Here is a 24,005-nt window from a genome sequence, read left to right on the forward strand (position 1 = left end):
TCCTAGAATTTTTTGTGATAATTTTTAGTTGGTGTACACGGTGTGTACATGTGAGGGCCTGTGTGCATAGGATACTCATATGGGGCACCATGGTATGAAATACACAAATTCGTCCAAATTTTTCAAAATTTTCAAATTGTGAGTATATACCTAGTTATAAGTATTCGATTTATACCTATACCTAGCAACAAAACAACTCAAATTTAACTTTATTTCACAATCCATTATTACATACCTAACTAATTATATGTTTGGATGCTATATACCTAGAATAAAAATCTAACAAAAGCAAGTTTGAACTGAGTTCAAACTTGCTTTGAACTGGTTAGTAAAGTAGTTAACGTTAATACCTAAATATTTGAAAAAGTTTCATACTCATTTGAATTGGGTATATAGTAAATTTCAATCATGGTGCCCGGGCACCATGGAGCACCAAACAAATTTACTATATATATATATATATATATACGTATATACGTACACATATACACATATATACGTATATATAGATATCCGTTTTTTTGACAAATTGACCCTTTTGGAAAACTTATTTCGAAACTAACCCCTGCCAAAAACTTCAACCAAAAATAGGTCGTCGCCTCAGCGCCAAACACATTGGCGCTGAGATTGGCCGTGTAAGCGCCAACGGGACTGGCGCTGACATTGTGCCACCGTGGCGGCCGGGCTGATCCCCTAGCTGACGTGGCAGCTACCTCAGCGCCAACCTGCCTGGCGCTGAGGTGGAACTTGGCCACAACGACCAAGGTCCAGACTAGCAAGCCTTCTGGATGGCTTGCGGGCTGGGACCTCAGCGCCAGCCATAATGGCGCTGCCCGTGGGAAGCTCAGCGCCAACTGGCCTGGCGCTGAGGTGGGACTTGGCCGTTTCGGCCATGGCCTAGCCCAGCAAGCCTTATGGATGGCTGGGCTGGGACCTCAGCGCCAGGCGCACTGGCGCTGAGGTTGGACATGTCAGCGCCATTTGTCCTGGCGCTGAGGTCCCAGCCTTGCTAAACTTTATCAAAACTTTGCACACAACACAGGCAAACATCAAATCACAGAAATTCACAGGCAGTAATATATCCAGAGAACCATACAGAACATACATCCATCCATCAATCCCAACATCATTCCATACATCCATAGAACCATGCATCAAGTCCATCCATCTATCGAACCATGCATCAAGTCCATCCATCTATCCATCCAACCATCCATCTATCCATCCATCCATTGAACCATGCACTCACCTCCTCCTACCTCTAGTGCGAGGACGAGGCACGTCGGGGGGTGTACCTCCAGTCCTGCGAAGGAGCCCGCCGGCGTCGTGGTCGAGACAGGCCGGGCTGCGAGAGATCCGGCTGTGACGACTCTGGTGCGTTGTCACACCCTAAAAATCCCAAATATATAAATTGTTGTCTAAATTGGAATTATTAGAATTTATTTTAAAAGCCTAGAAGAGAAGATCTGTTTTTAAATAATAAATTCCAATATAAAATGGGGCCAGATAAAATTTCATTAAATACTTTGCTTAATTCTATAATTCCTAGATTTTTTCTGGGATTTATTTGAGCTAAGGAAGTATTTTTAATAAATGGAATTGCATTTCATGAATAATTTAAATTGAAAAAGGTTTTTAAAAGTCTCTTTTGGCTTTGGGCCGAAAGTCGGCCCAAAACTCTCTCTCTCTCTCTCTCCCTCGGCCCAAGCCGGCCGCAGCCGCCCGCTCGTGCGCGCGCGTCCGCTCGCTGACAGGTGGGGCCCACCTGTCGGACTCGTCGTCTTCCTCGCGCCGCCGCCACCCGAAACCCTAGCACGTGCCGCCGCCGTCTCCTTCCAAATTCGGCCGCGCCTTTCCTTCTCCAGTGAAATCAATAGAGGGGAAATGATCCTAGGGATCTCCTCTACCTTTTCTCTTTTGGAAATTTCACCTAAATCGTTTGGAAAACGGAGGATTCGATCTCGAATCGGATCGGTCTCTCTCTCCCGAACCCTAACCTTTCCTTCTCGTCGCCGGTCGCCGTGGGCCTTCGCCGCCGCCTTCTTGCCTCTTTAAAAGGATCCCCGGTGTCTTCGCTACCCGCCGCCACCCTCGCCTTCGCCTCTCGTCGTCGGTAGAGCTCTAGCACCGTGTAGCCTAGCGCCGCCGTCGCCGCCGTCGCCGCCGTCGCTCCAGCCGTGCGTCACCGTCGCTCCAGTCGTCGCCGTCGCTCGGGGAGGCCGCCGTCGTGTTCACCGTCTCGTTGCCGTCCTCGTCCGCCCCTCCGTCGTCGCCGTAGACCGCCGGAGCACCGCCGTCGTCGTCAAGCCGAAGGTCGCCGCCGATTCTTCCTCGTCGCCGTCGCCGTCCGTTGATCTTCCGCCGCCGTTTTGGTCACCGGTGAGTTCGCCGTGCCGTCCGCTACCCGTAGGTGCTCTCCGTTCGCGCCGCCGCGCCGTCGTTCGCCGGCGAGCATGCGCGCCCGAGCCGCCGCCGGTGGTGACGTCACCGCTGACGTCATCGATGCCGTCCGCCGTGGTCTGGCTGTGGACCGATCGATCTCGACCGTTCGTTTTGGTTGGATAGATCTCGGCCGTCCGTTCCCGTGAACCGTCGCCGTGCGCCCGGTCCACCGCGAACCCTAGCCGCTGACGCAATAATTCCCTTTTCCTTTTCAAAAATAATTCATTATTGCGTCATAATTCAATTAAAATCCATATAAGTGTTTTCAACCGATTTAATCTTTGAAAATTCATAACTAATTCATCTTAGCTCGGATTTAGTTGGTTCAAGTCTCTAAATTTTTCTAAAATTGAGATCTACATGTTAAAAATATCCACATGTACTGTTCGTGCTTGTTTATGTGCTGTTTGGGTGATTTTGCTCTTTTCTCTTTAGATTCCGACGTTTCCGGAGAGTTCGTTTTCACAGGAGAAGAATTTGAAGAGTCCCAAGGCCAGCAAGGCAAGTCACACAGATCCCAAACAACCCTTTGAGCATGTTGATCCCGTTTAAAGCTATTGTTTCTATTCAACTATTGCATTTATTTTCGAATGCCATTGGGTGGAATTAACCTATTGTTTGTTATAGCCCTTTTGTTCTTGATTACTTTATTCCTTGATACCTTGGGTTATTATAAATTGACTAGTTAAGCTTTATATATTGGTTCAGCTAGATATTAGATGTGATTGCTTAGCCATGCTTAGAAACTTTAGCACACTATTGGGATAACTTATGACTCACTATTATTTAATGATGGCTTAATGATAGCTCATGATGGTTAATCATGATTGGTTAAGTAATTGATTTGCCAACTAAAACCTAATAATGGTGGGTTGTGAGCACATGGTTTTGATGGTCGTGCTCATGACAATTAAGGACCGGTTCACGAGTTTCGGTTGTGAAACATTAATCGTGCCAACCACAAGCCAGCGTGGGCAACGGCTTTACCTTTTGTATAAGATGGTTCATTGCGGGGCACCAGACTGAGAAGTGGCGGAGATAAGCCCACGGGGGTCGCTGGGGAGTCCATGCCTTGTTTATAAGGGGGTGATTATGATCCAGGAACGGTGCGTTGTGGTGGATTATGTTGTGCGAGGGGTACTGTCACAGCTCCTTTCCGAGGTACCGTGGTGGCATCGAGGCGCATGGTGACATGTCGTGGGGCTGTGTCTTGTGGGTACAGTGGTACACCTCTGGCCAGAGTAAAACTATTCGAATAGCCGTGCCCACGGTTATGGGCGAGTCTAACAATGTCTTTCGTGATTAGTTTCACACTTCTCATCATAATAAAAGATGCTATGACTGGTAATAATTTGATTAGCTCCTGGTTTGGAATGGTATATTCCTGGTTTGGAGATAGAACTGTGCAGCCGGGATGGTTGTTCAGATTGGTTGGGCCTATGCAACAGGGTATGTTGTATAGCGTTGGATTAATATTGTTTAATTATTGTTTAACTGTTTTATTAAATTCTGAAATGTTTATTAAATGCTGTTTATGCAAATGAAACCCTATTATGCCATCCTTTGTTATCCTGTGCACTTGCATATTTGCTGCGTGGCTTGCTGAGTATGTCATATACTCACCTTGCAATCATTCATCAGAGGAGGAGTTCTACAGCGATGCTGATGGTGTGGAGGATTAGGTGTAGTCCTGGTCAAGATGCCTGTGGAGTGGAGTCGTCTGCGCCATTTATCTTATTTTCCGCTGCTTAGATCTTTATTGATTGAGAGGAACTATCTACCTTTGTAATGACATTTTATCCGCTTATTAATTAGAGTAATAATTGTACTCTATTATCAATTTGTTATTGTGTGCCTCGGCTGATTCCTGGACGAGGGTTCACACACATGTAAGCGTTTGGAATTTTGGATAGAAATTCCGGGCGTGACATGCGTCCTCTAGCTGCGAGGGACCGAGCTCATCCGCCTCCTCTTCTTCGTCCCCCTCCTCTTCTTCCTCCTCATCCCCTTCCTCCTCCTCATCTCCTTCCTCCGCCTCTTTGTCTTGCTCGCCCTCCTCGTCACCCACCTCCCCTTCTTCATCCCCCTCTTGGTGGGCATGAGCATGTTCGACCACATCAGTCGACCTGCAGCCGAGCCTTGCTGCTAACTTCCGACATCGCTGCCATAGTCTCTGCATAAAAAATAATCCATGTTAAGTTATCGCTTTTGGAAGAAAACACCGTAGTTTCATCTCTTTCCAACGATTACCTGTAGGGTGTTGCGGAGGGTGCCGCCCTCTCCTTCGGAGCCAGGAGCCGTGCCTAGCGCCACTCCCGCGTCGTTGACGGTCCGCAAGAGCTCTCGAGCCTGTAGGATTGAAATGAAGTAAGTCACAACATATATGGCATTGAAATGAAATAATATACAATATTAATGCTAGAAACTAACCACTCTGTCGCGAACAGGTCCCGTCTCGACCGTGGTACCTAGACGGGTACAAGTATCGTACTCGTTCTGCTCCTCAACATCCTCGGGGTCATCCGCTATGTCGGCTAGTGTCCAGGCCGGACGTAGGACAAGACGGTAGGTCCTGTGGAGCCACGCCAAGTACAAGTCGAACTCCGTCCCGTTGTGCTGACCCTGGTCTGGTACTCCATTCTCCTCGAACTTCTCCCATTGCGTGATATGATCCTGATGGTAGTAAGCCCAATCAGTCACTTTCTTGTTCTTCCGACGGTCAACCCTGCACGTATGCAAAATGTCCAACTCAAATATGTAGTAAATGTTGAAGTGACTGATTGGGCAAGCAAAATAAATTGCTAAGTGAAATTACTAACTTGTGTAGGTCGATACTCGTGGAGAAACGGTGCGGGATTGTTTGAAGCCTCCCGAATTGCCGCATCACGCGGTGGCACATCTGGAACTCCACTACATAGAAGCAGATCAGTGGGCACCGTAGGGTCTTCAACGCATCCTCTATATGGCACATGGGATTCAGTTCTAGCTCGAGCACTTCCTGTGCCTGATATGGCATCCACACCACCTGCAGCAACAAAAATAAAACACATTGAAGCACATTTAGTACTATATAGTAAGAAACCATCTTCATGTGTGATAGAACCCCGAATAGCTTACATGTTCTGGCTGTAGGTAGTCTATCTCGTTTGTGTAGTAGTAGTACGCCAAATTCCTGCGGCCTACTACTGGAGATGGGACCGATTCCCACAGGTGAGCTACAGTGGGACGTCGGTCTACATCCTGGTGCGGCCAAGCCTGATGGGTCCTCCACATGGGCCGACCAACTGGAAGCCTCATCCACATCCAAACCTACGTCACATACGTTAGCTTCCAACATGTTAGCAAGAAATTGAAATGTTACGAAACATAACATGCGTGAACTTACCTGTAGCAACCAAACACAGCCTGCTAGGTTCGCGTCCCCGCCTTGCCTTCGGCAAGCATCACAGAGTTGCCGGTACAACCAGGCTAGGGCAGCCGACCCCCAGCTGAAGGTACCCGCCTCGTCCCAGTCCGCGAGCAACGGCAGCCACATCCAAGAAGCCAAGTCTCCACCAGAGTCAGGGAACAGAATACTGCCGAAGATGTACAGCACGTACGCCCTGCAGTATCGCTGTACTGTAGCCTCGTCTGCCTCAGCGGGACACTGACCGAAGTTGGCTCGCAACCAACTCAAAGGAACCCCTGATGTCTTCGTTTGCCTCTGACCATCAGGTGCCACTGGAGGCTCCAGACTAAGGTACTCCTCGACCCTCTCCCTCCAGTTCCCCGACGCTGTGTCACCTGTGACCGGAAATTAAATGGAATCATTAGTAATTGCAAAAAAATTAACAAATGAATAGGAAGACTCATTAGTAATTCCCCGACGCTGTGTCACCTGTGACCGCCTAACCCCGGATAAGAAGACCCAGGATCATGGCGACGTCCTCCAAAGTGACCGTCAGCTCCCCGCACGGTAGGTGGAAGGTGTGTGTCTCTGGACGCCACCGGTCCACTAGGGCCGTCAGAGCAACGGCGTTGTACAGAGGCACCGGTCACTGTGCCATGGTCACGAACGCCAAGAGCTTCACCCGCCGTAGGTACGGGACGTACCGGTCGTCGAACAGTATGTGCGCCGTGTGACCTCTTACTCGAAGGGTCTTCAAGCGCTGCATCAATAGACAAACATAATAACATAAAGTTAGCGACAATATATCATATACAAGGGTTGTGGAAAATACATCATGCAACTAGGAACTTTAATTTTGGGATTGAGCAAATATTAACAGGATAGCATATGCATATGCAACAGCAACAGGGCATTGGGCCAACTTCAAATATTTTGTGTGTTTGATTTGAGATATCTCTATGATGGATGATCTATCCGTACAAACTAAAATCATAGAAGAAAAAATAAATTCGATCATAAAAAAAAATTCCATATTGTTGATGCTAACCTCTCCGCTGGCAATCTGTGGGGCCCGGTGCTTCTCCTCGTAGAAATCCTCCAACCCCGGAAAGTGCTCCATCCTGCAAATGAAAATGGAATCATTAGTAATTGAAAAAATATTAAATGGAAAAATCACAATGAGAATGGAAAGGAGGACAACAGAAAGTAAACATTGAAGCAACAATATGAACTTAACAAATGAATGACATCCAATCCCACCTGTGTGCTACCCTCACCACCTCCCCCCGTCCTACGGCGCTTTTTCAGTCGATCCTTAGACTTGTCTCGCTTCGGGCACCTAGTTTTCTTATGGCCTAGTTCGTGGCATAGCGAGCATCTATTTTGCATGACCGGCTCTGAATTTGTATTGTTCGGCTTTTGTGACCGTCGGTTGGCTGAGCCTTTGTATGCTTTGTCCATGTCGTTCTTGAACCTTCTTGTCCTTCTTCTTCCTCGTGTGTTGTTCTTTAACGACAAGTCGGGCACGAAGAACTCTCCATCATAACTTGGCCATTGCGATGGATCTAGGTAAGGTTCAAACCTAGGGGAGTACGAGTCCAAATACTCGTCTTTGTACTCCATCCACCATCCTGGACTTCTCGGGGTGAGCCTCAACACGGAAATGCATGGTACGGTTCTTTGCTTTGATGGCACGCATCAGTGTAGGCAAGCGAACATATGTCTCGTCCCAATCTCCCCAAATGACCTTCATAGCATCTTGCTTAGCACGCCATGCTTTGCCATACGTAGGCCGATAGTGCCATATTTGCTCAACTGCCTCGACAATCGCTGCTGGAGATAAAGTAGGTTCAGCTCGCACAAATGCATGTAACCTATTTCCAATAAACCTTGAAGTAAGTTGCAAATGCTTGCCGGTTACTTCCGCACTATAGCATGTGTGGTCTTCGCCCACCCTAGTCACCCGCCACCTATCTCCTCCACTCTTCCTTGCATTAATCTGCCATTTGCAATGGCGATCGAGACAAGCCACAGTATACTTTACTGACGCGTTAGATTCCTTCACATGGTACGGCCGGTGGACACGGATAGAATAACTCTGTAGCCATATTTTCAGATCATCCATCGATCGAAACTCCAACCCCTTCCTTGGTTCATCACACATTGGTTCGAAGGCACCGTCATATTGTGGATCCCCATCAGCAATTGCTAGCCCGGATCTGGTAAGATCCTCGAATTGTCTTATTTCCGGGTTTCTACCCACCAGTTTCGCAAACACAGTCCTTTCATGCTCTGACATCTTACGCACTGGACGATCATCATCGGAGTCGGAAGCGGACTCATCCAATTCATCCTCTGTATCATACTCCAACCAGCCTGGGTTCAATCCACTGCGTATCATAGCCTCCTCACACTCCTCTCGGGTATAGAATTTCAGCCTAGCCAACTCCCTTAGGCCCATACTTACATTCTTAGCATTCGCTTCTTCCTCAGGCAACTCCACATCATCTCCTACCTCCCGACCATCCTCAACATCTCCTTCCTCTCTTACCGGCACATTCTCCTCCACATTAACTTCCTCCCTTAACGGCACATTGTCCTCTGCATGTACTTCCTCCCTTAACGGCACATTCTCCTCTGCATGTACTTCCTCCCTTACCAGGTCATTCTCTTCCCTGACCTCCACATCCGCCATATCATTTACTCTCTCGCCCCCGTCCACGTCTTCCTCAATCAATTCTTCCTTCCTACTACACCTCTCCGACAGTTCGTGACAGCTAATGGGTGATTCTATGAGTGGACTTTCATTAAGGTCTATAAGTTCTTTCTTCCCTATCCTACCATCTTTCTTCCATGCAAACACCTCGAGAGATTTGAAATGTGACCCCAATACTATATCTATATATGTTTGCCATTCGATCTCTCCATTCAAGTCTAACATAAACTTATGTGACATGACACCGCCGCCCACATCGTATCTCCCTTGCATACCAACCGACTCATCACTCCAATCCAATTCATGCTTGATGCGAGACATTAACTCCTCAAAGGTAGGCTTCACAGAAAACACTAATTGTCTAACTGTCATTCCCTCAAATTGGCTTCCATGTGTACTTTCCTCTACCACACAACCACCATAATGAAGCCGGACCAATCTATCCATCTATAATTTTTAACCCATGCATAAACATTACTTACTTGAAAATAATATGTAATTACCATTGCAATACCAATACTTCAAAAGCTAACAACATGTCTAATTTTTCCAATAAATAAGTACCTTACTCAAATACTACACATTATTGATAAAAAAAAACTCTACTCCTACAAATTACCTACCCTTCACCACACATCAACCCCTTTCAAACCCTCTCAATCACCACAAATCCATCCCACACATCAACCCCTTTCAAACCCTCTCAATCACCACAAATCCATCCCACATCCTAGGCCATCACCACACATCCATCTCCTATCAAACCCTAGTGCATCACCAAACATCCATCCCAAATATATTTTGTCAAATGTATCAACAACAACCAAATGGATAAAGATATGCCACCTCCACACTTCATCCCCACCCACATTATCCATCTAATAATCCATCCTTAGCCAACTATTATCAAACCACGTCTACAACCAAAACAATGCAAAATATCCAATAAAACTTTGGGGAACTTAGGGTTTGTAGAGGGGTTTACCTTCTCTTCCGATCCCAAACTCAATGCCGCACAAATCACCTTCGATTAGAGAGGTTTTTGGGGGAGATTGGGCGAGGAGAACGCGGTGGCGACCGAACCCTAGGCGGGCGGCTGGGGAAAAACAGAGGACTAACTGGCTAGGGCGGCCTCGGCCGGGCTCAAAGTAGCCAAGATCAGCGCCAAGTACGTTGGCGCTGAGGTTGGGCACCTCAGCGCCGAAGCGGTTGGCGCTGAGGTAGCTGCCACGTCAGCTGGGGGATCGGCCCGGCCGCCACGGTGGCACAATGTCAGCGCCAATCCCATTGGCGCTGACACGGCCAACCTCAGCGCCAATGCGCTTGGCGCTGAGCCGACGGCCTAGTTTTGGTTGAAGTTTTTGGCAGGGGTTAATTTCGAAATAAGTTTTTGAAAAGGGTCAATTTGTCAAAAAAAAAAGGTATAGATATACATATATACCTATATATAGATATACATGTATACATATATGTATAGATGTATATATGTATGTATAATATATATACATACATCTATATATATACATACATATATATATATATATACACATACATATATATATATATATATATATATATATATATATATATATATATATATATATATATATATACACACACATACATATATATATATATATATATATATATATATACACACACATACATATATATATATATATATATATATATATATATATATACACATACATATATATATATATATATATATGACAGCTTTCTTATATATATATGCTTATTTCAGCAACCGTCTCACATTAAGAAAAATATATTTTCATTTGGTGTATAAGAAAGCTGTCAGCCATGGGGGTGTTACATTTTTGGATTTTGTGAATTCTGGCATGACATCACTTCACTGGGAATATGTTGTGCCTCAGGAAAAGTATCATGTGATATACTAGTTGCTTTGGTATATCGGTTCTGTATGTATTAGATGAAGTGTATAAGGTAAGCATTTCCTCTTGTTATAAATACTAGCAACATGCGTGCAACGGGTTATATATTACTAGATTGCTGCGAGGAATCAGTATAAAACTTATGGTTGCAAATTTGATGATAAGAGATTTAAAAGGCACTGGGTACATATAAAAATGCTAGCTATAACTTAAGTCAAAATAGAAATACATGTGCATTGCACAATGCTCTAATAATATTAGATGAGAAAATTAAATTGCAATACTTTGCAAGGAGGGGGATGCATGTCCCAATGCCATTGACTTCAATACTCGTGTTGTGTTCCTGAGGGAGGGCAGCTTGATTAGGAGAAAACATCCATGGTACTTTTTCAAAGAATAACTGATGGAAACTCATCCGGCAATATCAAAACCCAAAATCAGGGTAAATTGTATTTTTTATATGAAATCAAAATTAAATTGTTGGAATAAAGAGAAACGGTAAGGCGCCTGTGGTGACTTCGTCAAACTCAAGGATTTGCCGGCCCAGTCTTCGAAGATCACTACTACAAACAGCATTATCCCGTGCGGTCAAAATAAATTTCCTGTGCGGAAGATTTGTCCGTCTGCACCAAAACATCTGGAAAAATCAATATTTTTGTGTGCGGGCGGCCCAACCGCACGGGATAATCATTTTCCTGTGCGGTCGGGTTAATTGGACCGCACGGGATAATCGACAAATTATATTGCCCTCACGGAACTAAAAAAAAACCCAAAAATAAAAAAAGCGAAAATCGCCACGGGCGCCGCCGCTGCGACCAGCCACGGCCGCCCGGTCGCCTCGACCATGCACGCGGAGCCAGCGGCGCCGTCTCGTCGTCGTCGTCATGGCGCCCGCCGCCGTCCGAGCGGCCAAGTCATTTTGGTCGTAGAAATCAAAACAAGTAACAACTGCAGTAGTACTAGTTATAGCCATAGAAACCATCTCTAGGAAAATCAGCCGAGTGAGATCAAAGCAAGAAGAGAGCAAGAACTCAAGCACTGGCTATAACGGCATGGAGAAATTAGTACCGCAACAACCTCAACTACCAGAACATTAGCAATAGCAGCCACCACCAGCGGTTTGGCTGGGGATTCAACTCAAGCTTGAGAGAAATCGTCAAGAGACTGGAAGCCAGTAATTCAACATCACAACCACACCACTTTGCTGTCGTAGCAGCTATGGAGAAAAAAGAGAGTAGGAGATGCTTGAGATCCAGCGCGTCCACGCGGAGTCGGCGGCGCCGCCTCGTCGTCGTCGTCGTGCCGCCCGCTGAGAGCCGCGTGGGGCCCCGCAGCCATCCGCGCCCGCCGCGCGTGCACGCGGAGCCGGCGGCGCCGCCTCCTCCTTGTTGTCGTCGTCATCGCGCCCTTGATGGGAAAAAAATTCTGTGCAGACAGGCTGCAAACCTTGCATCATGCATACCCGATTCAGATTGGCGACGCGTGGACGAGCGAGTGATCCGACGGCGCGCCCGCACGGCTCCATCCACACCAGGAGAAGGCCCAGCTCGGCTCGCTCGCGTCGACTCCCACAACCAGAACTAGAAGCGCATGGACTGGCTCTGTGGCTCACTCGCGTCATTTTCTTTCTGCTGCGGCGATCCCCGCTTCCCTTTCCGCCGCCGCCACGATCTCCTTCCCCATCTCGCCTCCATCTGTCGGGATTGCCTCTCCTTGGCGCCATTGGCTTAGCCCATAATCCCCTCCGTTCAACAACTGATGCGGCCACTTCTCTCGCCTGCTACCGCCGTCGCGGCCTCCCTCCTAGGCCTTGGCCACGAGCGCCGTCGGTGACAGCGGCGACGGCTGGGTTGGCTAAGGCGAGCACGAGCCGTGTTCCCCTCCTCGTTCCTCCTGACCACGGGCATCGGACGCCTTTGGTGTAGGCCGCAGCGGCTGGATTGGCGAGGGCGAGCAGAAGCCAAAAGGCAGTGGAAGAACTAGGATCTGCAACGCGCCGCCGGAAGTCAATGCAAGTGGAGCACTATTCAAGCAATGAAGAAAAAACCTAGAAGTGACCTGTATTTTGTAATTTTGTAGTTGCTACGTCTGATCCTTTGCCCGTGTCTTTCTGTCTTTCATCAAAATGCTAGGGTGTTGGTTGGTTTTTCTATAGTTTAACCAGATTAGTTCATTAGCCTTTGCTAAAAGTGATGCGATTTATCGCTCACACTGAGTAGGCTGTTGGTAAGAATATTACAAACTGAGTCACAGGCTTCCATAGCAGCAGTGCTAAATTAGGTATATTCAGATGGTTTACTGCATTCTGACAAAAATTATTATGCAAAGCATCTGCTACTCATGCAGCTGGTTCCAGGCTTCTAGCAATGACAAAGGCTTACGACTGGGTATACCAAAATCTAGAATGTGATGGATCAATGTGTAAACAAGATTGTGGTTTGTCTGTCTGGTTCCTTTCAAAAATGAAAACTGAAAAATTGTGTAATCTGAATCTTGAATGTCAAATCTGGAGGCCAATCGTTCTCAAACAACATATAGCTGATCATAAGTGTAACACACTGCAAATGGAAGTAAAACATAGTACTGTAACATAGTAAAAGAGTATAGTTGAGTAACATAGTAAATGGAATAAAATCGAAATCCATTCCAACTTGAGGAACGATCAAAGCTTGTTCAGCTTTATCATTGACCTGTTGTGCAACTTCGTCATGCATGATCATGGTCATCCCCTCGAAGTTCTGTGCAATCTACAACATATATATGGTCACAGATCAACCAATATGAAGAAATATGACTATCAAATAACTAGGCGAGCATACATGTGTTTTCTGCTTCTCATCGGCTCCACAATCCCCGGCGACTACGTCGTCCGCATGCACAGGTGAGAGAAACGGCTGTCTGGCCATGTCGTTCACTAAGGCGGGTGAAGAAAGCACCGGAATCCTGGCGGCTGCGGTGCGCATGGCGGCGATCCGATCTGGCGAAGGAAGACGAAGCCAGAAATAGATTTCGCTTTTGCTGGAGCCGAGTCCGCGTACGGCATCCCTGCCGCCTCGAAGCGAAGCCGGCTAATCGTTCAAGCAGGAGCCGACTCGAGCGAGCCGAGATGGGCCTTCTCCTGGTGCAGATGGAGCCGTGCAGACGCGCCGTCAGATCAGTCTCTCGTCCACGCGTCACCAATCTGGATCGGGTATGCACGGTGCGGGGTTTGCAGCCGGTCTGCACAGCTACCAGGTACCACCAATAAAAGCCTAAATATTGAGAAATTAGTAACTATTTTGCAAGATCCTCCCATGGCCTGACAGCTTGTTGTTTGTTTTTTTGAAAAAACCCTTGTTTTTTCTTCGAAATATAATGCAAAGGATGAAAATTCCCTTTATAAGGATACTATTGTAAAAGTAAAGTACATGGGTGTTTCTAAAATACTCTCTTCGTCCCATAGAAAACCAATCTATAATAGGATGCGACGTTTACTGGAACAATGGATTTGGGCAGAGACATGTTTAGATTCATTGTAAAAGAAAACGTCGCATCCTATCCTATTGGTTTTTATTGGGACGGAGGGAATATCTTGCACTCACCCCATAGCCATCAATCCCCTCACCCTGACTCACACCGTGGCGGTGCCTCTCGGTTATGTTACCTTGATACTTTATGACATTTTCTAAGAAACATGGATATAGAAAATTAAATAAGTGCAAAAATAGTGGGTCTAATGCATTACCACTCAAGCATCCATCAATCAAAATACATCGCATCTAACAAGATATGGCACTTGTAGTCTTGTACCAAGAAAATTATAAAGGGGAACAAATTTTAGATAAGCCTGGATTGGAAGGAGAGTAGAGCGGAAGAACAAAAAAGTACTAGGCAGTAGAGCATAAACTGCAGAGGAGCTACAATGAAGGATTGGAAGGAGAGTGGAGCGGAAGAACGAAAAAGTACTAGGAAGTAGAGCATAAACTGCAGAGGAGCTACAATGAAGTGTATTAGAGCAGGTACAATAGCAGACTATAAGCCAGCTATAAACACATTTCTAGGAGATAAAATAGGAGAGAGATGAGCAGCGGGCTGCAAATTTATAGCCAGCTGTAGCACGGACTCCAAAATACATGTGTGTATAACAGGTGGGACCATATACATGTGTATATAACAGGTGGGACCATATATTAATTATGTAGTATATATATTTATATGTAACTATTGTATAAATTAGCTATTAAGTTGACTATAAATGATTTGAAGCCAACAATTGGCTATAATATTAAACTTGCTCTTAGGCCCATCTCTATAACATTATATGAAAGTCCAACGGTCAATATCAGTTTCTACAGTGAAATGTGCTACCGTACACCATACGACCTGTCGTACATAAGGTTACTGTTTCTACCGCAAAATAACTATCGCTAAAGACTCAAGACACTGTTGTAACAGTGCCTTTCTGCTGTTACAGCAGAGGACCTGGTTGCCGAGGATACCGTCCCCCGTGCGGCGTGCGCGACCAAGCCGCCATGACCGAGCTCTGACACTGGGCGCGTCGAGGCGATAGGCGTACGGTTTGACAATTCAGGGCCTGAGCTTGCATAGTTGCATTGCATCCTCTGCTCCGATGGAAGAAGCTACAAATGCCGGCCCGAGAATATCCCTACGATTAATTCCGTCGCGCTCTCCGCCCGCACGCGCGGCGTGGCGCGGCGCGGCGGCGTCTCCTACAAATGGCGAGCGCCCGACGGAGAAGAGAGCTGAGGCTTATCGAGTCCGAGGCTTCTGAGCCTGCTTGTTGCCGCCGCTACTGGCTGCCGATCTGCTGCAGTTGGGGGGGTCTCCCATGGCGGCGGAGGTCGGGATTGGAAGGGCGACCTGCGCGGCGTGGGCGCGGCGGCGGGGCGGGGGCGGCCCGGCACGCCTCCTCGTCGTGTACGGCCGCGCCGCCACGGCATCGTCCCCGCCGCGCATCGACCTCCACGCGTTCGACGCCGGCGCCTCCGCCGTCGCCGCCGACCCCCTGGTGAGCGCTCCCCGTCCGTCCTCCCGCACGCGCGCGCTCCGGCGGCGTTGTCTGCTCTTCGCGTACGTTCGGTCTGAGCTTGAGTCGCGGCGTTGCGTTTGTGCTCGCGGGTTTTCGCAGGTGAGCTTCGTGATGGGACACGAGGAAGACGACGCCCCGCGCGCGATCGCCGTGCACCCGAGCGGCGACGAGTTCGTCTGCGCCACCGCGAAAGGGTGCAGGTGAGTTCTGAATCGCTCCCGCTAACTCAGACACTCATTCTGATCAGCTTGATTTGCACTAACTTTTGTCAGAGTTTATACTTGCTGTTGCTGATAAAAAGCTCATGTTTCATACTCCCAAATCACTTGAAATTCAGATATACCTGTCAGCGTTGTTAGATCATCAGCCAACTACTGTTGTAGGTTATTCAAGCTGGTGACTGAAGAATCCAGTGTTCACCTTATTTCAAAGGATGCTCCAACTCTGCAATCAATTGGACCTCAGAAATGTCTGTCATTCAGTACAGATGGTGCGAAGTTTGCTGTTGGTGGTGAGGTACCATGTTATCCAATCTGTTTATTATGCACTTCGCTCTTTGTCAGTAGAATCATAACTTCAGATTCTGCAGTCACAAGTTTGGCTTATTAATTCTTATACAAGGTTTCCTGATACCATTTTTTCTGGCAACTACAGGATGGGCATCTTAGAATATTTCATTGGCCAGATCTGAATTTGCTTCTGGGTGAACCAAAAGCTCATAAATCTTTCAGAGACATGGACATTAGGTGAGAAAAGCAGAAGCATTGCCTATTCTTTTGACAAACATAAGCATAAATCGACAGAATCCTCCTTGACATTGTCCATAAACTGAATTAGTCATATCAATATCATTCAATATGTTGCATTGCACAAGTAACAAGGTAGTTTTAAATATAGGCTCTGCCTAAGAGTTACTTTCTTGGGTGTAAGGATAATTACTGCCCAACGTTTTTAACATAACTTTATTTCACAAAATAAAGTCATTTTGGCAGATTTGGATCTTTATATTGTTCCTCCTTCTTGCAGCTTAGACTCCGAGTTTTTAGTCTCAACATCCACTGATGGTTCTGCAAGAATATGGAATATAGATGAGGGAGCGCCGCTTGTCAATTTGAGTAGATCTTCGGTATCGTATGATAAATTACTGCACTTTTCTATTTTGGTAGTTGAAACTGAGTCATTTATTTGACTCTCTTGTTTATATTTGTTCCCCCCTTTACAGGATGAGAAGATTGAGTGCTGCTGCTTTTCTAGGGATGGAAATAAACCTTTCCTGTTCTGCACACTTGTGAAAGGTAATATATTCCATAACTCTCAATAGGATGTTAATATGTGCACCACCAGCCACTTTAATCAAATCCTTATTGCTTGAATAGGTCATAACGTTGTGACTGTGGTTTTGGACATAAGTAATTGGAAGAGGATCGGGTACAAGAGGCTTTTGGAAAAGCATATCTCCACACTTTCAGTAAGCTTGGATGGAAAGTATCTCGCATTGTAAGTTCATTGTTTCTGCCTCTTACTGTCACATGCCATACACTCATCCTGACTATAGCAATACTGTTATGTAGCATTTGAGAGCCTTTTTATGGTGTTATGGACTGGTCATAATAGGGTAGTTTCCATTTCTCGCATTTCTCACCACTCAATCACTCATCCATATTGATGTATACTTCTTTAGCTGACTTCTCCTTTTGACAAATTTATGCATGTTCTTAGAGAGAATTTACAGAATACTTGCACATCATTATATTTATGCATGTTCTGACAAAGCTGTGGCTGATGACATTTGTTTAGTCTCATATTTCTGGAAAATTACAAAAAAAATGTATATAGTAGTGGGGAGGGTACCAGAAGTGTGTTCAATTGACTGAAGAACTTGTTAGCTGGCCACCTCATAATTAATCATTATATGTTATTGTTACTCTCTTGGGGAGTTAGATATTGAAAGAAACCTAGATACCTGTTTTGTTTTGATAAAAATAAAAGGAACATATACACTTGCTATTCTACTTCACCTTCAAATTTGACACGTGTCTGAAATCCTAAATCTGTTGCTGTATGTGCATTAGTTCATAATCTTCTTTTCGTACATATTTTATATTTTTGGATGTATTTTCACCCTTTGTTATTAGAGGAAGCCATGATGGTGATTTCTGCGTTGTGGATGTTAAAAAGATGGAAGTTTTGCACTTGAGCAAGAAGGTTCATCTTGGCTCTCCAATTTCATCAATTGAATTTTGTCCTACAGAAAGGTAATTATAACCATTGGTCTTTGTTGGAAGAAGTAGTGAGACAAACCGAAAATCTCTAGCAGTAAAATAGTTGGCTTCACTAAGCATCCAAGCACTTAGTAATGATCTCTGGTTGTACCAATGTTGAAATTTTTAGCAGTAAATTGTCTTCACTAGTAATTTGTTCAGTGCTAGAATTCTTGAAGATACTCTGAAGATCCAGCATTAAGGTATTAGATTGCCCACATGCCTTCTCAACATGTTTAAAAAATGGATCACACAACACGATGGTAGGTAGATAAGCGAGCTATGGTATCAGCATTATGCATGGCTAATTTGCACATACATGGGGGCAGGATGGAGCAAGATTTGTCCTCCACCAGTTCACCTTGCCCCTGAAATTTAAAAGGAAATTGTGGATTGGTTTTACTCTGCATTTCTGCAGTCTGCACTGCAATTGCAGATCCATATGTGAATGAAGATTTGTCACATCAACTCTGTTCATAAGCAAACATACGGATGCTTAATGTTGTTTTCTGAAATTACTGTACATTTGGATGGCAATGCTGCAGATTTTTGAAGTACTGCTGGATAGTTACAGTAGCACTTGTCTGCTTGTATTGCAGGGTTGTAATCTCCACTTCTCATAAATGGGGAGCAGAGGTAACGAAACTTGATGTTCCTACTGATTGGAAAGGTACACGTTTCTGTCAATGGATTGAGTTTTGTCCTCTGTAAGTATTTACCAATATGGTTTTTTTCCCCTGCAGTGTGGCAAATGTGGTTAGTACTCTCGTGTCTGTTTGTCACGTCGGCCATCCTATTCTATGCGTTCTTCAAACACGTGGTCCATTTGGAACCCTAAAGAACAGAATCTGGAGCAGAAAAATCATAAGTTTCTGACGATCAGAAATTCAGAATCCATTGTAACACCAGCATGGCTAACAGCGATAGCTCCATTGTCATGATGAGCGCTTGCTCTATTTGCCATTATTCATTTCTGATGACTATTTGCCATTATTCCTTTCTAATGACTGTTCACCTGTTCCAATTTCCAACCCTTAATCCCTGAAAATATTGTCATCAGAGCTTTGTGCCTGAATTTATTTCACAATTTTTTATCGCTCGATAAGTCAATACATAACAGAACTGTCTCTTTCATGACGATGAATGACTGAATGTATCTCCGACCACAATAAATCAAAGGCGTTTGGTCTTTATCACTGTGTCCATTTCGACTGATACTGACAACAACTATGACTCCTGTACTGGATCTGATAAGCTGTTAACGTTCCAAAATTTGTTGTCCTCTTTATTTCCAAGACCCAACAAATTTGTTTATGTGGACTCTAGAGCATGCTTTGCAATCTGATTCTGGGATATCTGACGTTGTCGGCACATCATTTACAGGTCATCTGACACTGTGAGGTGTGAACAATTTTCTGCAGTCCCGCAGCCAGGGAGAGCCCATGTTTGGTCACAACATTGTCACACAGGGATAAGAATGAAACAGAGATCTGCTTTTGACTGGTAAACTCTGCTTCTGTGATTGGTTAGACTAAACCTATCCTGTACTAACAGTTTCTTCTTTCTTCGTGTGGACAGTGCCGACGAGCATCTGCACGCGTGCGTGGACTAGCAGTCCAGACTCAGGAGACTTGTTGCAGCTGTGCCGCATGCTTCCATTTCCTACTGTTCAACTTGTGAGCTGTGAGACTTTTGGGGCCTGTTCCATTGCTCTCAAGGTATCTTTCATCTCCTGAATCGCATTCTTGAATCGCATGCGGCTGAATGCTGATGCTGATGCTCCATGGGATTCACAAAATGCACAATAGTGGAGTTGACATGAGATCCTACTGCCATTACTGTAGTTTACTGCATTTTCTGCTCATGAGTGAATGACAGGCATCACATCCTTTTCCCTTTTAGGGGGGTGTTTAGATATGTAAAGTTTTGGTGTGTCACATCGGGTATTATATAGGGTGTCGTATGGGTGTTCGGGCACTAATAAAAAAACTAATTACAGAATCCGTCAGTAAACCGCGAAACGAATTTATTAAGCCTAATTAATCCGTCATTAGCAAATGTTTACTGTAGCACCACATTGTCAAATCATGGAGCAATTAGGCTTAAATGATTCGTCTCACAAATTAGTCGCAATATGTACAATTAGTTATTTTTTTAGCCTATATTTAATATTTCATGCAAGTGTTCAAACGTTCGATGTGACAAGGTGAAAAGTTTTGGGGTGGAATCTAAACAAAGCCTAATACTACTACTTCATGGATTGTGTCCACCCTTCATCAATTACTGTACTCCAAGTAATCCAAGTACAGAAACAGGAGCTGCACAGCACTTCCAAAATGTGTGACTTGCTAAAAGCCTAAATTGCCACTGCAAGCTAGAGACAGATGCTAGATGACGATCTAGAAGAGAGATCAGTGCAAGAGCCTGTCATTTTCAGTTGAGGTGTCTCCGTGTCTGATGTGAGGGCAAGTACAAAGGCAGAGACCGGTATGGTCTCTACGTTAATTAGAGGCTATCACGTTACAATAGTTAAGACAATCTGGTCTCTAACCATTAATGTATTAAAATACTTTCTTACTAGTCATCTTTCCTTTATTAGACTCAATGCAACAAAAAATTTCCTAATAAATGCTAAGAGTCGATTCTATGTCGTTGTCATGCGTAGCAACCATCTTTCTCTTTCCTTCTTTCTCTCTCTTCCACGTCACCAAATATGCTTGCATGACAATAAAGAGAGACCGCTAATAAAAACCATTGTACATGCTCTGATCTGTTAGGTTTTGCAATTGGTCAAGTTTATAGCATATTTATCAGTCCTAGATTTTATAGATAATGACGATATCAGAGTGGAAGGTGAAAAGGGAAAACGCAGTGGAAAAGTTCCATACTTCTGGTAGCACTTTCCACATACAAAAAGGAGAGGATTCCTCTCTTCTTTCGTTCCCTCGTGCTGCTGCTGTGCCTATATCTCTTCTCATGTACCCTTCATATTATCTTCCATTTGCATTAAGTTATTATCTTCAAATGATTACTTCACAACTTTCTTTGCAAGCGTGCAGATTTGCATCAAACTGATCTCCTACATCTATATTGCACTGATTTGATCTACCACTGACAGAAAAGTTGTTTTTGTGCCTTTATGGTTGTGTACATTCGTTTTGTTCACTTGTCAGATAGCACTCAGATATTAAATGTGAAGTAAAGACGCCAACAACTTACATACACAATTATACATTGGATAATGTAAGAGTTATTAGAAGACCATAGCATGTGTTGCATGTGCTTAAGCCGCTATGATTAGCAAGGTTTGGCAAGGTTTTATTTGCTATTGCAAAAAAAATGAAAAAGGTAGTAGATTTGTGGGGCTGTGAAAGCTATATCCAATATGCATGTACCAGTACGACTCCACGTTTTCATGAAACTGATATGCATCTTTTTGTTTTTTTTTCTTCGATGGAAACTGACATGCATCATGTCGATCGATTTCAAGAAGGGAAAAGGAACTAATCTAAACAGTTTTTAAACACGCTGAATTCGACGCTTCTGGCTTTGGTGGCAGTCGTTTTCTCCATTATGATGAACATCTAAATAGCTGTACTTTATGTGCACATTTTCAATCTTATTTCAGTTATAGCCATTGCATATGATTGCTCTCAAGTGCAAATTTGTAGATACATATGGAATAATGGATAGTTAGAGATATTAATTAAGGAGAAGTCCATTCATTCGCCGTGGGCGTGTCAATGTGTCCTTGTCATTTCCGATCATGCATGTTTCGAGATCTGACTTTGCAAGTTGAGGCTGGTCGTGATCACCTAACGTCGGGGTGCCAAGGAAATAAATTACAGGTAACTGCCTATATATCATGTGATAGATTTTTTAACCTCCTATCACGCAGATTTCTTACTCTTTAGATGAACATCTAACGGATGACATTAATATACACAAACAAAATACAAAACACCAAACAAACGGGTTATGTGGATAATCTGAAGCTCACGTGGGCTCAAATGGGCTCAAGTAGATTTCAGACTTACATCGTAAATACACTAACATTGAGTTTGAGGAGAAGGAGATTGAGAAGATACGCAAAACGAGGTAAGCCATTAGCGTATGATTAATTGAGTGTTAACTATTTTAAATTTAAAAAATTGATTAATATGATTTTTTTAAAGCAACTTTCCTATAAAAATTTTTTTACAAAATACACACCGTTTAGTAGTTTGGGAAACGTGCGAGCGGAAAATGAAACAAACTCACTCTCTTTCTCCAGCTGCTGAACGCAGCCAAAATTACATATGTAATTATAGTGTAATTACGATGCAATTAGTACGTGTGGGATCATAAACAAATTAGCATTGGAAAACACGGCTCAAATCAATAATGATGGAGTCGGCAAGAATGCTACACGAATCTTGACACTATCCAACATACATAAATCTGCAAGATATGGGACTCAAAAATCTGTCGCCAGACAGATAGCAATTCCGAAAAAGATATACGACTTTCTAGTTTATTGCATAGAAAAAAAATCAATTATGCTCATTCTAACTGAAATGTCATGCTTATCTCCCCCATGATTTTTTTGGGCAAATCAATATTGTGCCACCCTTTTGAAGATAATTGTTGTCTAACAAAAAATATATGTATTGCTATATATATTGATAAAGATCTTTGAAGATCAGCATGTGTATTCCAGATTCCTATCTAGAAGCCATTTTTCAAACTTGTAAACATAGAAGAATGACTTGTACTCGAAAAGGTTATTCGTTTATTTCTCCAACTATCTGTATATACACACAAATACGTATCACTTTCCAGCACTTTAGACTTTTTTTCCCTAGCATATGAGCCCGATCGATCATGAAATATCTGTTGGCATTGTGGCATTGATGTGCACCGCATTTAGGGATACACGTAATTACTATCCGTCAACAATATAGTTAATGATGGATCAGTCGAGCCTATGCAACGAACAGCTTAACTAGCTAAAGCTAGCACAGTAATCTTTTTTTTAAAAGCAGATCAAGTAATTGACCCGGCTTTTTAAAGAAAGCCCAGAGGTAAATATAGCACAGTGATCTTTCATAGAAGAATCCGGTTCCCTAGTGTGATTGTAACTTAAGCAATAAGCACTCTAGAATAAAAAAAAACCAGAAGGGTAAGGATGAAAACGATGATGGAAAGCGCCATCATTTTGGTACTATAGAATTAGTTTCTTAAATTTTGAGTGAATTACACTTTAGGCTAGTTATTTTTTCCTAAGTTACATGGTGGACCAATTATTGTCTTATGTTTTCACTTTTGACTGAATTCCTTACCATTTGTTGCACATTGGATCATATTGGACATTGTTGGTATCTCTTTGCCACCATGGCTGGCCGGTGAGGGATCACCAGTCCACAGCAAAGGACTTGAGCGTGTTCACTGCCTCATCAACTCTTAGCCTAAGATTCACGACACCACTTTTTTCTAGTGCTACTACTTCCTCCATCCCATAATATAAGGATTTTATAGTATTACGATGCATGACAGGACTCAGGAGCTTGCCAATGTGAGGGCAGGGATGATATAGTCAGCACAATGTGAGAAGAGGATCGCCAATCCAGAGAGACGAGAGAAGCTTTGTGTGCCATGTGGGGAAGACTAGTTTTGGATGAATCAGGTTAAGTAAAAAGGCTATTATAGGCACTAACACGTGGGGTTACTAGTCTAAAGTGCAAAGTATTTCTTATAAAATAAGTCTACTCCATTCATCCTAAAATAATTGGGGCAATTTTATTTCTGCCCCTACTTTAGTGTCCAATATTGATTCTACCCATACTTTTTAGGGTTTTCGTTTTTGCCCCCACTTTTTTGAACCGAACAATATTTTTGCCTCTGTTTTGGATGGAGAAGTTAACGGTGTTAAATTCTTGGCAAAAGGACATTTATACCCTCTCATATCTCTATTCATTAATTGTGTTTTTGCCCCCATTTTATGCATGGCTTTGGAAATTTAAATTCTTGGCAAAAGGATATTTAAATGACCCACATTGACTAACATAACAATTTGCACAGATTCTGAATTTGATGGAATTTCTACAAAATTTCAGCATCATTTTGACAAATTGAACAAAACTTTGACAAAATTTCAACGACATCTCAGCAACCTTGCCCTCTCGGTCTTCACATCCAAGCCACCTGTAGGTCGCCGCCTGGCTGACGCCCACCGCCTCCTGGCCGGCGCCCGCTGCCGCCTAGCCCCCTCCTC

The 24,005-nt window shown here is 44.1% G+C and overlaps 1 protein-coding gene across 1 annotated transcript; it reads left to right on the forward strand.

Moving 5' to 3' along the window:
- The first annotated feature begins 14,947 nt into the window (after window positions 1–14,947).
- On the forward strand, window positions 14,948–19,023 carry LOC127767766 (SEC12-like protein 1). Its single transcript, XM_052293205.1, has 10 exons — window positions 14,948–15,470; window positions 15,591–15,691; window positions 15,875–16,007; window positions 16,146–16,237; window positions 16,518–16,617; window positions 16,714–16,786; window positions 16,868–16,988; window positions 17,627–17,746; window positions 18,352–18,422; window positions 18,496–19,023. Exons 1-10 carry the CDS (start codon window positions 15,291–15,293, stop codon window positions 18,588–18,590), a joined length of 1,086 nt encoding a protein of 361 aa, XP_052149165.1. The 5' UTR covers window positions 14,948–15,290; the 3' UTR covers window positions 18,591–19,023.
- The last annotated feature ends 4,982 nt before the right edge of the window (window positions 19,024–24,005 follow it).

The sequence above is a fragment of the Oryza glaberrima genome, chromosome 3, assembly GCF_000147395.1.
Source record: "Oryza glaberrima chromosome 3, OglaRS2, whole genome shotgun sequence".
Classification (NCBI taxonomy): domain Eukaryota; kingdom Viridiplantae; phylum Streptophyta; class Magnoliopsida; order Poales; family Poaceae; genus Oryza; species Oryza glaberrima.

Coding starts and splice junctions, on each gene's coding strand:
- LOC127767766 (XM_052293205.1), top strand. CDS start 15,291: ATGGCGGCGGAGGTCGGGATTGGAAGGGCGACCTGCGCGGCGTGGGCG. Junction 16,618..16,713: donor TCAATTTGAGTAGATCTTCG/GTATCGTATGAT, acceptor CCCCCTTTACAG/GATGAGAAGATTGAGTGCTG. Junction 17,747..18,351: donor GAATTTTGTCCTACAGAAAG/GTAATTATAACC, acceptor CTTGTATTGCAG/GGTTGTAATCTCCACTTCTC.